General features: G+C 41.2%; 1 protein-coding gene across 2 annotated transcripts in view; it reads left to right on the top strand.

Annotated features, from left to right (window-relative positions):
- The first annotated feature begins 4,691 nt into the window (after positions 1-4,691).
- The window catches only part of PPP1CB (protein phosphatase 1 catalytic subunit beta), a 29,476-nt gene continuing 19,287 nt past the window's right edge, over positions 4,692-14,880 (top strand). The window contains exon 1 of one of the 2 annotated variants that reach the window (XM_050314242.1): positions 4,692-4,991. In XM_050314242.1, the coding sequence (XP_050170199.1) occupies positions 4,940-4,991 (52 nt within the window). In that variant the 5' untranslated portion in view covers positions 4,692-4,939. Of the gene's footprint in view, positions 4,992-5,647; positions 5,667-14,880 lie in introns of those variants that run through there. The other variant, XM_050314243.1, reaches the window with a different exon arrangement.

Genomic DNA, 14,880 nt, shown 5'->3' with positions numbered 1-14,880 from the left:
TGACAAATGCTGCACACACTCCAATCCTGTCCCCGTACTATTAACTGTAATAGTTTCACATTTAAAAATTGTGTCCTGGGAATATGGCTGAGGACACAGCACACTAGAGACGCGTTAGCAAGAAGAGACATGGATGGTCAGAGGGCACAGGAGACCAGACCATGACTCACCACATAACCCTGAGGAACTTATTTACCTTCTCATTTTAAGTGTAACCCTCTGTGATAAACGTGTATCAAAATTTAATCACTTCATGGGCTTTTATGTAGTCTAATTAATGATATTTAGAGAGCACTTGGAGGTCCCTGGATAGAGGCTGGGGAGTTTTGTCGATTTGTCATTACTGCCTTCAGAGCTTTCATTTCTTGTGTCAGGTCCCTCAGTTTAGAGGAGTTCTTTCTAATGCTCTGCATGCACTTTGTGAAACTGACTGCTGGTGTCAAATGCCAGCATTTTCACAGGGCGTAAACCATCTGGTTTTGCTGAAACTAAATATTCCCATGTTTACTGAGGAAAATAGATGCAGACACTTTCAGTTCTTGCAGCTGTTCCTTCCTGGGAAACAGGAGGAGAAAATTTTTTTCTCTCCAAAGCAGAGGAATAGTAAGCTTGATTGACATTTTGCAAACTGCAGATCCTGCAGGGCCAAATTATTTACCTTGTTGTGCTTCAGAAGTCCTTCCCCCACCCTCACTTGGGTGTAACGCCTCAGCAGGTGTTGTGTATTTCTGATAGTTTGTGGGCAGTAGGACAGGCTGTCAGGGGAACTGAGATTGTATCACATGCCAACAAATAAAATCTGAAGAAGAAAAAAACAACTCTTCTCACACGTTTAAATAGTTCTGATATGGAGAGATGAAGTAACCTGTTACACAAACCCCTGAATAAGTCTCGCCTTGTCCTTATTTTGCATGTGGCTCCTGGAGGGCTCTCTCCTGCCTTCCAGGCAGTGCCTATCTCACCCAGGCTCTTTAACCCAGCTGGGAGCTGTCAGGATAGGGCAGGGGGAGCTGCTCTTTTCAAAAATCATATAAGATTTTCAAGTCACACTTACTGGATTGAAATATTTATTCTGGTTTTTTTAACTGTTTCAGCACTGGTCTTGACATCAACAATCTGCTTTCTTGTTTTAATTCCAGATAAAATATGGGAACATCTAGACCTGCCCTGTCCTTTAAGTAAGCATGAAAGGCAATGATGGCATAACTACATTTACAGGAATTAAGGGTCAGTATTAATCCACCAAAGAAGTCTTGTTCTTCAAAAAATACTATTACCAAAGTTTTGATCAGTACAGCACACATATTTGTGTGCCAGCCAAAGATCTCATAATGTGTTTCAAGTAATAGCTACATCAAGAGAGATGGACCAGCACTACCGCTGAATGATTGCGGCATTCATGTGACACAGATCCATAATCGAGTGCCTGGCCCAGTGGATATTTGATTGTTTATACAAAGTGTTTCAGCTCCAAACAGTGATACCAAGAGAGCTGGCATGGATGAAGCAGTTCAGAAGAAGATACATTCGTCTTTGTCTATCTTAGGTATATGCCTTCAAATCCAAACCACTGGCTAGTTTGGGATTCTCCTCCTTCTTTTATTTCTCAGGAATGTTGAGAAAGTCTTGGTTTTATCCCAGTGTAGAAGATAATTTATTTTTACATCTTAAAATTATATAACCCAAACCAACTATTTACCCAGTTTTAGTGCAAATACTGACAAATTATAAAGGGTCATAAAGTACTATGGAGTGGGATCTGTTGGGTTTTCTTCACCAATCTATGAATCTAAACTTTTGGGACAAAATAGGGGTAATTTATCTGCAGTCTTTGTTTATTTTGAGATTATCTTGATACAGTTTCCTGCCATTTCTGACTAAAGAAACAGGATCTGTAAGTATTTTTGTAAACAACCTCTCCTAAGATAATGCACTGGCGATTTGGATCAGTAATTTCTGCTTCAAGTAAGAAACTGGAGAGCAACACCGAGGAGGCAGCAGTGGTTCAGCTGATGTTGCCCAGGGAGAAACTGCTCCTAATTACATGCTGGTAAACTAACCACATGGCTCCTTCTGTCCTCTCCCTCCCATCCACACCAGAATTGCAGTCAGCCCTGAGTTACAGTTTGCAAAGGTTATAAAGTACATTAGAAACAAGCTATAGTGATGGGATAGTGTAAAATACTGCTATGTACTGTCTGGCAGGTAACTGATGACAGACCTAGGAGGGCAATGTAGCTGTAGCTGAGGCCATGGTTTCTCAAAGTTACAATGGCATAGTAAATAACTTAAAAGTGCGTGTAGTGCACTAAATTTAAAGTGCAGTGAATAACAGAAGTACTGTCTAAACCAACATAAGGTTACTAGGAAAGAGTAGGTAACAGAGAGATGCTGAGTCAGTGCTCTATAGCTGGAGAAGCAACTGTCTCAAATTCACAGCAGCAGACAAAGTGAGAACTCATGTCTAGAGAGCCACAGTTTAGGGAATGACATTAGCTAACGTAGAATTGTTTTGCCATCTTCTTTGGAAATTTCTGTCCTGCAGAGCTGACAAACTCAGCAGAAGAACACTGCGAAGGACACCTTGAGACAGCACTGGGGACAAGGAGAGGAAAAGTGACACACGGGGTATTCAATGTATATGAGGCTGAGACCATGTAGGGCAAAGTTAAAAGCAAAGCCATGTTGGTGGATATGAGAGGAAACTTCAAAATAACTGAAAGGCAATTTAGAAAGGTGAGCATTACTAAATGGGGTTTTGACAGAGGCATCAGTGACGCTCAGCTGCCCTTGCTGCTTGAACTGCCAGTTAGGCATTTTTGGCCTGTATCTGTGTACCACATAGTGCCAAAAATTACTAAACATCTCCCCTCGATCAAAGAAAATGCATTCATTCCACATTAACTGTTTCTTTCTGAATCACAGAAGACAATGAGCCTCATTCTCTGATCTTTTAATTCTGTTTACTGTACTTGGATTATGCCAACATGAAAAACGGGACCTGTCAAGTTTTACCCACTGAGGGAGAAACTCATGTACTTGTTTCCCTGTTTAAGCTCTGAAGAAAGGGGAGGCAAACTTTACAGGGATATGCAGCGCAGTGAGGTGACCTTCCAGCCGCTTGACAACCCACGTACAGCTGGGGAGTTACTGTGACCCAGCCATGTTCCCAATAAAATAAGACACTAGCACAGAATCTAAAAGGAAAGTAGTGAGGTATTTTCTGTAGCTTATTCTGTTCCACAGCACCTCTGCTAATAAAATTATTTTGTTGTTTTGATATGCTGCTGAATTGTTTCTGGAACATGCTGACATGCCTAGTAAAAACAGTTGTTAGGGAATTATGTTTTGCTCAGTGTATCTGAAACTTTAGCATCTTCTGGAGTTTTGGAAAACATATTAATTGTATTGTTATGCCATAGTAAAAGATAATTTCATATCCCCATTTAATTGTCCATGCAGAACATTCTGTGATAATATAATATAATTATGTCTGAACCTGATGTTGTGATGGCTTAAAATAACCCTCAGGGCAGTTCGGTTGTGTGAAACAAAACTGGGACAATTCCTAAAAGCTCAAGAGGGACTGCGGATCTATTAGTTTTGGCAGCAATAAAGTAGCTGGGATAAGAAAGATCCTTTTAAAAGACGAATAATTATTTTTCTTACTTAACAAAAAATGAAAGAAAAATATTTTAAGATCTCTTTTTTTATTATTACTGTTTAGATCACAGAATTTGAAAAATAAGAAAGAATAGCTGTATGTGCTTTCAGCAGATGAAATTACATTTCCATATATCCTGCCTACCTGTGTAAGTATTTCAAAAGGGTGTTCTTTTACTTGACAGTCTGGACGCCTGGTATCATCTGATGTCTAATCATAGCCCCACCTTGTCCTAATTGCTTTTGTTTTGCTCATACTCCTTTTATTCTAATCAAGAGATAAAAAAACCTGAGTTTCAAAATTATGTAAGCTGACAGGGTTTTGCTGGCTTGTATGAACTGAAGGAAAAAAATCAAGTTCAAGGTCATAGAGATAAGTTTCTCCATGGATATCTATATTTAGGCATATAAAGAAGTGGTCTGTTTTTTTTCTAGAACATCTGCACTTTGTTACTTTGTCAACATACACGTATCTGTGTGCTGTCCCAGCTCACAGTTAAGTTTTCACCACCTCCATTTTAAAGCACTTCTCTGTCTATCCAAGGCAAGCATCTGCTGACAGAAGTATGTAAACATGTCTTTAGAGAGCTCATCTTAAGAAAAATAATTAAAAAAAAAAAGGTTCAGAAATCACCAAAAAACAAAATACTCTAGGCAGATCTAGCCGCGATGAAACACGAACCACAGCGGTTACGAGGTTTTTTTTCTGACAACCGCTCTCGAAAGGAGCACAGCTCGTCACTCCGGTCAGGACAGAATGTTTTTTTAATCAACCGGAAGGTTTCACAGGTGCAGTCTCAGCACGGGAAGGGGTGACACGCAGGCTCCTGGGGCCGGTCTCCCTGCCTTTTGCCCGTCCCCGAGGCTGCCCGCGCCCCGATCCCGGCTGTTCCCGGGGCACGCGCGGGCACCGCGCTCTGAGGGAAAGGGGAAGCAGCGCCGGCCCCGGGCCGCGCACGCGCCGCGCTCTCGGGCGGGCTCCGCGGCGCCTGCGCGCTGGCGGCGGGCGGAGGAGCGGCGGCGGCGGGCGAGGCGGCACATGCGCCCTGGTGGCTCGTGGGGCGGGGAGGAGGCGCGGGGAGGAGCGGCGGCGCTTCCCCCCTGTTAGCTGCGAGGCAGCGGGCGCGGGAGAAGCCGGGCGGCCGCCGGGGACCGCCGCAGGGGGGTGGGGGGAGTGCCACTGTCGCTGCGGCCGCCGCTCCCTGCTCCTCCTCCTCCGCGGAGCGCCCTCCACCCCGCCCTCTCCCCGCCCGGGACCGAGTGTGGTGGCCACAAAATGGCGGACGGGGAGCTGAACGTGGACAGCCTCATCACCCGGCTGCTGGAAGGTGAGCGGGGCGCCGGGCAGGCCCCCTGCCCGCCGCGGAGGGCGCGGCTGCCGCCCCCCGGGACAAGCCGGGGCTGCTGGCGGAGTGTGGGGGGAGCGGGGGCAGCGCCGTGCCCGCCCCGCCGGGCCCGGGGTAGCGGCCGGGAGGGGGCTCGGCGCGTCCCGCCGGTGCCCCGAGCCCCAGCCCGGCCCGGCCCCGCAGCCCCACGGAGGGAGGAGGCGCTGCTGTGCGCGGAGGGTCCGACCGCCTTGTCGGGGGGAAGGGGCTGCCTTCCTATTTAAAAGAAAAAAAATTTAAAAAAAAAAAAAAAATCCTCGTTTTCCGTCTTCCCCTTCTTCACCCGGCTTCAGCTGCCTGGCTGAGGGGCGAGCTGGGGACCCACCTCCAGCTGAGCTGAGGGCGGCCTTTCCCCCCGCCATCCCTCCGGTCGCGTTGGTAGTCGCAGTGCTCCGTGTGTAAAATTACGTCTGCGAGCAGCGCTAGGTGTGGAGTTGTGTGTACGTGAGTGGCGGCGGGAGCAGGGGGGATTTAGTGCGCTGACATTCCTTAGCCTGCCTACGGGGCAGTCTCCAGAAGTGGCTCTCATGGGTGGCTGATAAAGGCTAGGAAGGGGGTTATGTGTTTTAAATAGCGATTCTTCCCTTTAAAGTTAGGAAGAAGCTGCTTTTGGAGAAGGTGAGGAACTACTGTGAGCGTTTTCTTTTTATTTATGTCCTGAATGTTTAATCTCCTTGGGTCTCTTCTCCCGTTAATCTTTCATTCCACATTCAACAAATACCTGGTATGCTGGAGATGAGAGTACTTGCATGGGTATGTTCTGTTCATTTATTTGGTTGCTGTACTCCTTAGATAGTTGGATCACACTGCAGAAGGCTTATAGAAAGGAATTCATGGAGTATGGAGAGTTTTGGAAGTGAAACGAGTTTTGTGAGGCTGACAGTTTTTAACTACAAAGCGGAGTTTTTAGGTCTTTGGGCTGTTTTAATAGCTGCTCTCTTTTTTTGGTGAGAAAATTATGAACAGCAAAATCAGTATTTTAAAATACAAACAGGCTTTGGGCAGTTGTGTTTATGTTTGCGATTTCAGACATGCAGTTTAGTATAGTATGAAGAAAGAAGTATTATCAGTTGATAACTATTTAAGATAAAACTCTTTTTCTGGATGTCGAAACAGATTGTTAGGTAGGATGTTAAGACAGACCACATAGTAAACGTTTACTCTGTAAGGCAAATTTTTTTTTTTTACATCAAAATGCAAATATATTTGCGGTGGTGGCTTCTTTTAAGAAATACTTTAAATAATATATTTGAAAGATACTTGTTGCTCATCAGTGTAACTATGTAAATATATATTGCCTCAAGAGGAGGGGATTTTACAGTGTTTTGGTATGCAACTTGGATTGTTCTGTTCCCCCTTAAATATTACTCTGCTTATCCTTCTTTTTTTCACAAAGTCTTTTAAAATACGTGTTCCATGCCTTTTACATAAACCATAAATACTTGTGTTGCAACTCTGTAGCTTTTTGGATTATGACTTGGTGCCTTGTTTTGGAGCAACCTAACCTGTGCTTTTGTTTTACGTAGTACTTTAATCTTTGGGGATATGATGTACGCCTTCTGAACCAAACCTTGTGTTTAATTTTTCATCTCTGTTTCTCAGTCTGTTTTCTCTCTGCTTGTCATCTACTAACAGTAGTAGGGGTGCCTTGTACAGCATCTTGTACCTGAATCTTAAGGGTTTTATTTGAAGAAACATAAGGTTAAAAGTCTGCATTGTGTATGCATTATCTTTCCTTCCATTTGCATCCTTTATTTATAGCACTGCTAGCTATAGTATTGTAAGCTGTGTTTCCAATAGTTGTGTTTTACAGTGAAGCTTTTTTTTTTTTTGTGTACAATTGGCAGCTCACGTTCTGGAGCTTATGCTGTTGCTTAGCTGACTGGTTCTGGTAAAGTGAGTATGAATCCTCCCCACACTGGTTGCGCAGAAAGAATTCTGTTGACTCTTCTCTCCAGTTAAATTGTTTAAAGCAAGTTTTTTGGCTCCATTACTCCCTCTTCAACTTGGATTTAAAGGATAAGGAAATGTGGCTTTTGAGCTTTAAGTGTAAGCACAGTGAAATAATAAAAAGACACTTTCATGAAATGTTGTCATGCAGTATATATTTAGTCTTTCTGGTTAAGTGAAATGGATGGCTTTAAGTTTGAATAACAGTCTGCAGTTATATCTCAGTAGGTGCTGCACATAATTTTTCAAGGGTAGCAAATATGTATCAAAATCCGCAGCAAAAGGAAACTTCCCTGCTGCCATTGGGTTGCTGGGTCGTGACACCTGTTTCCAGGCTGTGAGATTGTCAGGAGTTCTTGCTCTTACTTTAATTAGGCTACTCTGTTTTTTATTCTTGTTGGTTTTGGGTTATAATAAGTTAACTTACCTTTTAACTGGGATTAGCTACTTAGATTGTCTCACTTTCCACATGTTTCATTGTGGGGTTTTTCTGAGATACCAGTATGACGTGGCCTGTAGCCAGGCTGTTGAGAGGATTCATCAAGAACATCTTCCCAATCTTCAGTGGGTGTGCATGCATGCTTATCTTGAATGTATACTTATTCTGGAGATCTGAGGACTGAAAGCCAGATTGATTAACTCTGGAGTTAAATTGGAGATAGTTTTCATAAAGACTCCACTGAACCATGATGTAATGCATGTTGACAGTCTTCCAAGATGTTAGCTTTTAATTTCTGTGTTCTTTTGCATATACTAAGTTCTTATTCTCTACTCATTGGTCAAGTGGTGAATTTAGGAATGGTAAGAGTTCATTTTGAATTGATTTTCTCTTGCAGTGTTTTTAGTACTTTGTCACAAATTAGTGATACCTTATAAATAATTTCTGTTTTGAGGAAGGTAAAACCAAAGTGTATGCTGTAGGCATAAAGTCTGAACATAGCAATGCTTTCTCTTACTTGTTTGACCTCTACCAGGTACCTTCTCTTCTTCCTAGTTTCTTTACTAGAAGAGTGAGGTAGATGCTGGTGCTCTTACACACGTGCCTCATTGTCTTGGAGCTTCTTTGAGTTTTATTTCAGGATTTCTCACAGGAGTGGATCTGCAAAGATTTGCAAGTCATTTAAGTACAAAATTCCCTGGCTTTGCTAAAATCCTTTTATACTGGTATATGACCATGAAAGTGAATAAGCCAAATTTGTCTTAAGACTGTTTCCTTCTTGCCCTGATAGTCAGAATCTTGGGTCACTCTTAGCTGTGTTATGGGACACAAAGATGATAGCCTTATTTTTGCTTTGTGTGTACTTTTTGCATGTTTTGTTTTTGTTTTTTTTTTTTTCCTTCCTACCTTCCCAGCTGTGCCATCTGGTGGATAGATTTTTTTTCCCAGCCCGTTCTAGCTGTGGACAACACAGGAGTATGCACACACATGAGGCTGCTATGAGTACAGCAGATGTGGAATACAGAATCATGAAATGGTTTGGGTTGGAAGAAACCATTAAAGGTCAGATAGTCCAACTCCTCTCCAGTGAGCAGGGTCATCTTCAATTAGATCAGGTTGCTTGGAGCCCTGTCCACTTGACCTTGAATGTTTCCAGGAATGGGGCATCCACCACCTCTCTGGGGAACCTGTTCTGGTGTATCACTACTGTCATTTAAAAAAATTTCATCCTCTTATCTAGTCTGAATCTACCTTTTTTTAGTTTAAAACTGTTATTCCTTGTCCTATTGCAGCAGGCCTTACTAAAAAGTCTGTCCCTATCTGTCTTTATAAGCTGCCTTTAAGCACTGGAAGGCAGCAGTAGTGTCTCCCTGAAGCCTTCTTCTCTCTAAATGTGAACAGAGTTTTTCTGCTTTCAACAAAGTTTTTCTTCTTAGTCCCTGCAGCTGCTTCTTGTGTTTTGCCTCCTCTTGGAACGCCATGTATCCCTGTGTGGGAAATGCCCTGAAATTTGCAACAATGCTGAGCTAAATGGTTACATCATTTTTACATTTAAGTCAGATGCTAAGCCAATTTAAGCTTTGGTGATGTGTGGAAAAAGTTCCCTCAATATCAAAGCAAGGAGACTGGAATAGGGGTAACCTTACTTGTAAAAAAGTACTGTGAGTGGAGTTAGGTAAGACTGCCATATTACTGTCCAGATGTTGGGCTTCCTGTTTCTGTTCTGTGTGTTTCTTAAAATTTCTGGATATAAGGCAGCCCAGCTGGACCGGATTTCTGCTCTTTTAAATGTATAGATGTCTTGGTAAATACTAAGAAGTTTACTGTGTGACAAAGAACATGTACTTAGGGAAATGCAGACATATAGTAACCTTAAATACAAGATGGCTTTCTGGGGTTTGGGTTCATGTATATTACTGTACAAAAAAATTTGTCTTGTCTAGGCAAGACACCTTGCTTGCCTAAATTGGCTAACCTATTTAAAATTAACTATTTAAATTATTACGATGCAGCTTAATGTAAATCTGTTCTAAAACAAAATTGTATTTGGTAAGGCTGAGGGCTACTGGTTCTGATGGTACCAATCCACTAAGAAAGCTGGGAAATAGTTATCCAAGAACAGAATTGTCAGGCTACCAGTAGTTGTGGAGAATGGTTATTGCTTCCATGTTCAACTCAAAGTGTGATTTTTCTGATTGCCTTAATAAAACTGGTTGCACATTGTTCTTGCTGTGTTGTGTGATGTCTTCCAAGAAAGCTGCAAGCTTCATTTTCTTATCATTTCAAAGGTGTTACAGGTTTTATGGTAAAGATAGAAATTTCAATATTAGTTGATTAAATGCTTATGAAATAATTGACATTTTCCTTATTAGTTTTAAGTGGTATAGAGCTACTGGTGTAATATATTATGGTCAATAACACATTTCTTGTTTGGTTAGTGTTTTAATTAATTAACATATCCAGGTGGCCTGGTGGTATTATGCTATGGTATTACGCTGCAGTTCCAGGCTCTGTAACTGATGCTGAAAAAGAGAGGCCATTGCAGAGAAGAAAAATAGACCTTAATGATCTGTTGCAAAACAATACAAACAAACCATGGAGGTGAATCTTGAATAAACAAGAACTGTTACCTGGTTTGGTGTGAAATCACTGGATAATGTGCTATTAGGAAGATAAACAAGGAGAACTCTAAGAGGAGGTTTTTTTGCAAACAATCAAATGATTTATTTCTTTTTAAATAGTCTTCAAAGAGAGAAAGAAAATAGGCCATTTTCATATGTTTCTAGGAGGGTAGGTATTGTATTAACTAGGGAGAAGGGATAGAAGAATGAAGTTAGTTTCTGGGTTTGCACGGCAGGGCAGATATCAACCAGTTCATCTTTAGCTTTATAAGTGCGTGACAAACGAAATGGTTGGAAAAATTGCATGGAAGGCCAAGAGCCTTGGCATCAGGTAGTGTGTGCTGGTGTTTCTTTATTCTGACTGGCTATTTGACCACTTGAAGGTTACATGATTCAGTAACTGTTTCATTTAGATACTCTGTGGCACAGGCTTTGCTTGAGTCATTCAGTGTCTTGCTCATAATGCAGCTAAATCGTGGTATAAAAGGAGAAAAATGCTCTTCTTATTTAATGTAGGTTAGAGGATTTTAAATACTTTATCGTTGCTGTTAACTGCTATTTACACCAAATGTAGGTATGTAGCTGTTTAAAAAGTAAAACCCCACCACAGTCTGTGGTGTAGCAGTGTGAAGGCAAGCATACTATATTTGGCTATTACTCAGGAAGGTCAGACGCTGTACTTGGTGAAGGGGGGTGTGTAGGGGAATCCACTCTTAACTGCAGCCTGAGGCGCTTCTAATGCGACCTGTATCTGGTTCCTAACTTGAACATTGAAATTAACCTGTTTACTGCCTTCTCTTCCTGTTGTGATTTGTCTTAGTACATCAGCTAGGTCGCCTTAGTGTCACGGCACCATCTTTTCTGTGTTGTGTTGGGTTTTTTTTAATACCAAGCTTGATGCAAAACTTTTGTGTGTATATCCCACGCAGCTATATTAGTTAAGTACCCGAGACACTGATGTGCAGAAGTCATGTTAAACCCAGCTTTTTGTATTATAACTTCAGTAACCTCTCTCCTTGGTACTTCTCAGGAGTTACTTCATAACTTTGTAATTCGCTTTTGCCTTCCTTGAGTTTTGGGAATTTTATTAGCACTCCTTCAGAGGAAAAGAAAGTCAACCTCTAAGAAATAAGCTGAAATTCTTTGTTTCATGAAATTTTTATGCTAGCTTAGTCTTCCAAGTAGACTAGAACAGGAATTGTTACCAGTCTGTATAATACAGTGTAGTGAGAGGCTTCTATCTTTGCTCTGCTGGTTGCTTGAGTTTTAGCTTCAGGTGTAATTAAGCAAACAGTAAATACAGAAGAATAACAGACACTAGAGTTATTAATTTTGTTTCCAGAATGGCGTAACTCGTGTGATCTTGTCTTTGAATCTTGAACTCAGCAATTCTTGGAACATACAGAATGACTGAGACATCAGTTAGTTTATGGAACTCTGTATAAAGAAGCAAGTGGTCCATAAAGGTTGGTGTAGGTAAATGGGCATGTTTTCATGGGCTTATTTGGGTATCCCCTGAAGCAGCTTTACATACTAGTTTCTAAAAAAGCTCCTTCTCCACAAGCATTGATTCTGCTGGATGGTGTATATTATAAGAACATAAAGTCAAGTTTGGGTAGAAGAACACCACTTCCTTGTTTGGGTTTTTTCCTGGTTAAAAATTAAAGGTTTGGGCAGTCTTACTCTGCAGTGGATTTGTGTTTGATGGTAATAAGTCCTGCTAAAATGAGTTCACAAGCAATCACTGTTCCTCAGCAAAATACTTAATATCAAGGGCATCCAGTGAAAGAATTTTCTGAAGATTTTAAGGTTACTTGGATATAAATAGCACAGTTCTTCAGGAAAAAACTTCTTGGGAGACTGATTCTTCTATTTTTAGTGGGAAATTTGGGTGAGGTACCCTAGGGAAGGTACAGGTCTTTGCTATGTACACTATGCAGAGGAGCTGAACACTCAGCAATATGTTCTTGCTGAATGGAGCAAAGCTCTAGCAGGGATTCGTTTATATTGTTGTTGTCCACCAGTGTAACACATGAATGAAAGCCATTCTAAGCTTAGTTCTGTTACAGCAGCTCTGAAACTTTGAAAACTTGTGTTGCTGACTTAACTCTCTGTTTTGCTGCAAGATAGGGAGTGTTTGCTTCTGGATGGCAGCTGAAAAAGTTAAATAACAGAAAATACTTTGAGGGAGTAGAGATTCTGCTTTCCAAAATGAAAGATGCATTTAAAATCCAGTGTAGGATTCCTGACTTAAGCTCATGAAAAACTGTAACTTAGATTTAAAAAATACTGAGAACAGATAACTTCAGAACATATTTCCAAAATCAGTGTAAGGACTGTTGGGGTTTTTTTCCAAGTCATAGGTGACATCACCTTTGGCTTTCCAAATCCATTCTGCTCCTACTTGTGACAGGCTGTTCAGGATTCACCAAATACTTTGAAATACTCTGAAGTACAAAAAATAAATAGTTAAATGTCATAGCGTTTAATCACCAGTGATTAAACATCCCACAGAATGTGGGGGGAGTGTAAGCTTGTAGGAATTGCTTATGTGCAATTTGTAAAATTGCATGCTTGCAGTCTTGTGTTGTAGTTTGGGAATTTTTTTATATATACTCTGGCAAAATAGATCTCTAAAGCCATAATTTCAGAAATAAGCTTGGCTGGAGCTACTGTGAAAAGAAGTAGAAACAGCTGCTTATTCTTTCACTAGTCCTAGCCCAAGCTCACAGAGGATGCATTCTTCGGCTTGGGGAACTATTTAGAGTATGTTTTTGATTTATCTTTGTACTAGAAAGAAAATACCAGTTTGCAGACACAGTTTACTGTGTGGCTACATAAATGCATATGTCTGCAAAAAAAGAGTGTAGGGAAAGGAGTGCTTCTTAGCAGCAATGCTGACCTAATTTTTTTTGAGAGTTGGGTGAAGTCTGTCTGGGTTTTAATGTTATGATAAAACCAGGAGTGTTAAGTCCAGTAAACAGGACACACATGATGTTGGAGAACAACACTATGTAAATGCTTAGGACGGCTGTGCATACCACAGCTGACTCAGTAATTGAAGAAACTTGTATTAGCGATGCCACAAAATGAGCAGCTTAGTTGCTTAGAGAGAGGCACACCAGAAGCAGTGTGACAGAAGAGGTTAAATGTATTCTCTCCATTTCATGAGAGACTGTGGCAAAAAGGGGTGCACACAGAACTTCCAACAGCCAATTCTCAACCCACTTTCCTTAATGTTACTTAAATTCTTTCTTTCCCCTGTTGCCCTATGCAATTTGCTACTCTCTGCCATGAGCTTGCCACTGTGCAACTCCTGCCTTAGATCACTAGTTACCGTTAGTAAACTTGTTAAGGTTGCTTACCAAAGACTGTGTAGATGCAGAGACCATTTTAATATCTATTAGAGCAATTTATGGATTACTGTCAGCTCTTTGTGCTTCTCAGTGTACAACGTATATATTTGCTTTTATTTCTTCTTATTCCCTGCTACGTCACTCTGCTTGAAACTCCTTGCAGCAAAGGCTTGTTCTGTCAAAGCACTATGTGTGTATGATTGTGTATAGAACAGGAATTGCTGTCCCTACCAAAAGGCTAATTTATGTAAATCAAAGATTGTTTACAGCATCTGCATTTTTAGATTAAAGAGAATTAATTTACCTCTAGTGTAAAGACGCTGTTTCTGCTCTGGGTAAATGACAGCCATTCAAAATGATGGTTTTCCCAGTACTGTTAAAGGCTTTTTGTGAGCTACAGATGTTGCAATGCATGAAGCTATGACTTGCATGTTTTAACAGTGGTTAGCTATAGTAATTCATAGTGTAGCTAACATAGGAAAGGAAAACATCACCTTTACTCTTGATCTCATTCTTATAGCTTCCTCTTCAATCTGTTCTTGAGGATTTGGCTTTTGAAAAACTAAATGTGATGTTGTTTACAATCCATATAGGACTCAGCTGAGTCAAGAGAACTTGAACAAAATTCTTATTGTAAGCTGGTGAAAAAAGTGCTTAGTCTTGCTTGTGTACTTGTACCACAGCTGTGGCACATCTGTTCCGGATGATTACTTGGCAAACCTTTCAGTGCTTTTGTGAATCCAGTGAAGTGCTGAGGCTTTCAGAGTGGGTCACAATAGCTTCTCATTTTTCAATATGTACTACCCTTATTGATGATCAGGGAACTCTGGGAGGAAACTGCTTTTCTCTTAACTCTTATTATTGATGAATATGCCTCATGAAACCCCAGGCTTTGTACTACTTCAAATGTAACTGAACTTCCATGTTTACTGCGTGGAACTGTGGGCTGTTTAGATGGAGGATGGAGGGTACATTTGCAAAGGTGCAATGGCTCGGATAGGTACCCTTCCCAGGGGCTGGAAGTGACTGCAATCATGAGGGGTGTGTTGTCTCCTCATCCGGGTGATATACTTGCCATAGTTGAAGAAATGTCTTACTGAAAAAATCTGAAATGTGGTAATAAGTTACTGCCTTATTTGTTGGTTTGTCTGTTAAGAACTTGCAGCATTTAGGGCTTTAATTGAAAAAGTAAAGAACTAATATCAAAGCAGTGGAGGCACTGGCTCTGGGGCTTAGTTATGAAGTCAGGAGTTGTATATTCACTGTGTCTTCTCATGCAAGAATCCGGCAACACTTAAAGCATCAACCCTATAAACCAAATCTTCCAAGTTTAAACCTCCGTGTGAGTTTCAAAAGGAGCTTAAGGCTGGTGTTTTAAGAGATACGGATTGGATCCAAGTTATTTTGAGTATTATGGGTGCCCTCATTGAACTGGTATCTCAATTTTGGCCTCTAAGCTTGGTCTG

Source organism: Myiozetetes cayanensis, unplaced genomic scaffold, assembly GCF_022539395.1.
Source record: "Myiozetetes cayanensis isolate MyiCay16 unplaced genomic scaffold, myiCay2020 scf2-11, whole genome shotgun sequence".
Taxonomy (NCBI): domain Eukaryota; kingdom Metazoa; phylum Chordata; class Aves; order Passeriformes; family Tyrannidae; genus Myiozetetes; species Myiozetetes cayanensis.
The sequence above is the reverse complement of the archived record's forward strand: the minus strand, read 5'-3'. Positions and strand labels throughout refer to the sequence as shown.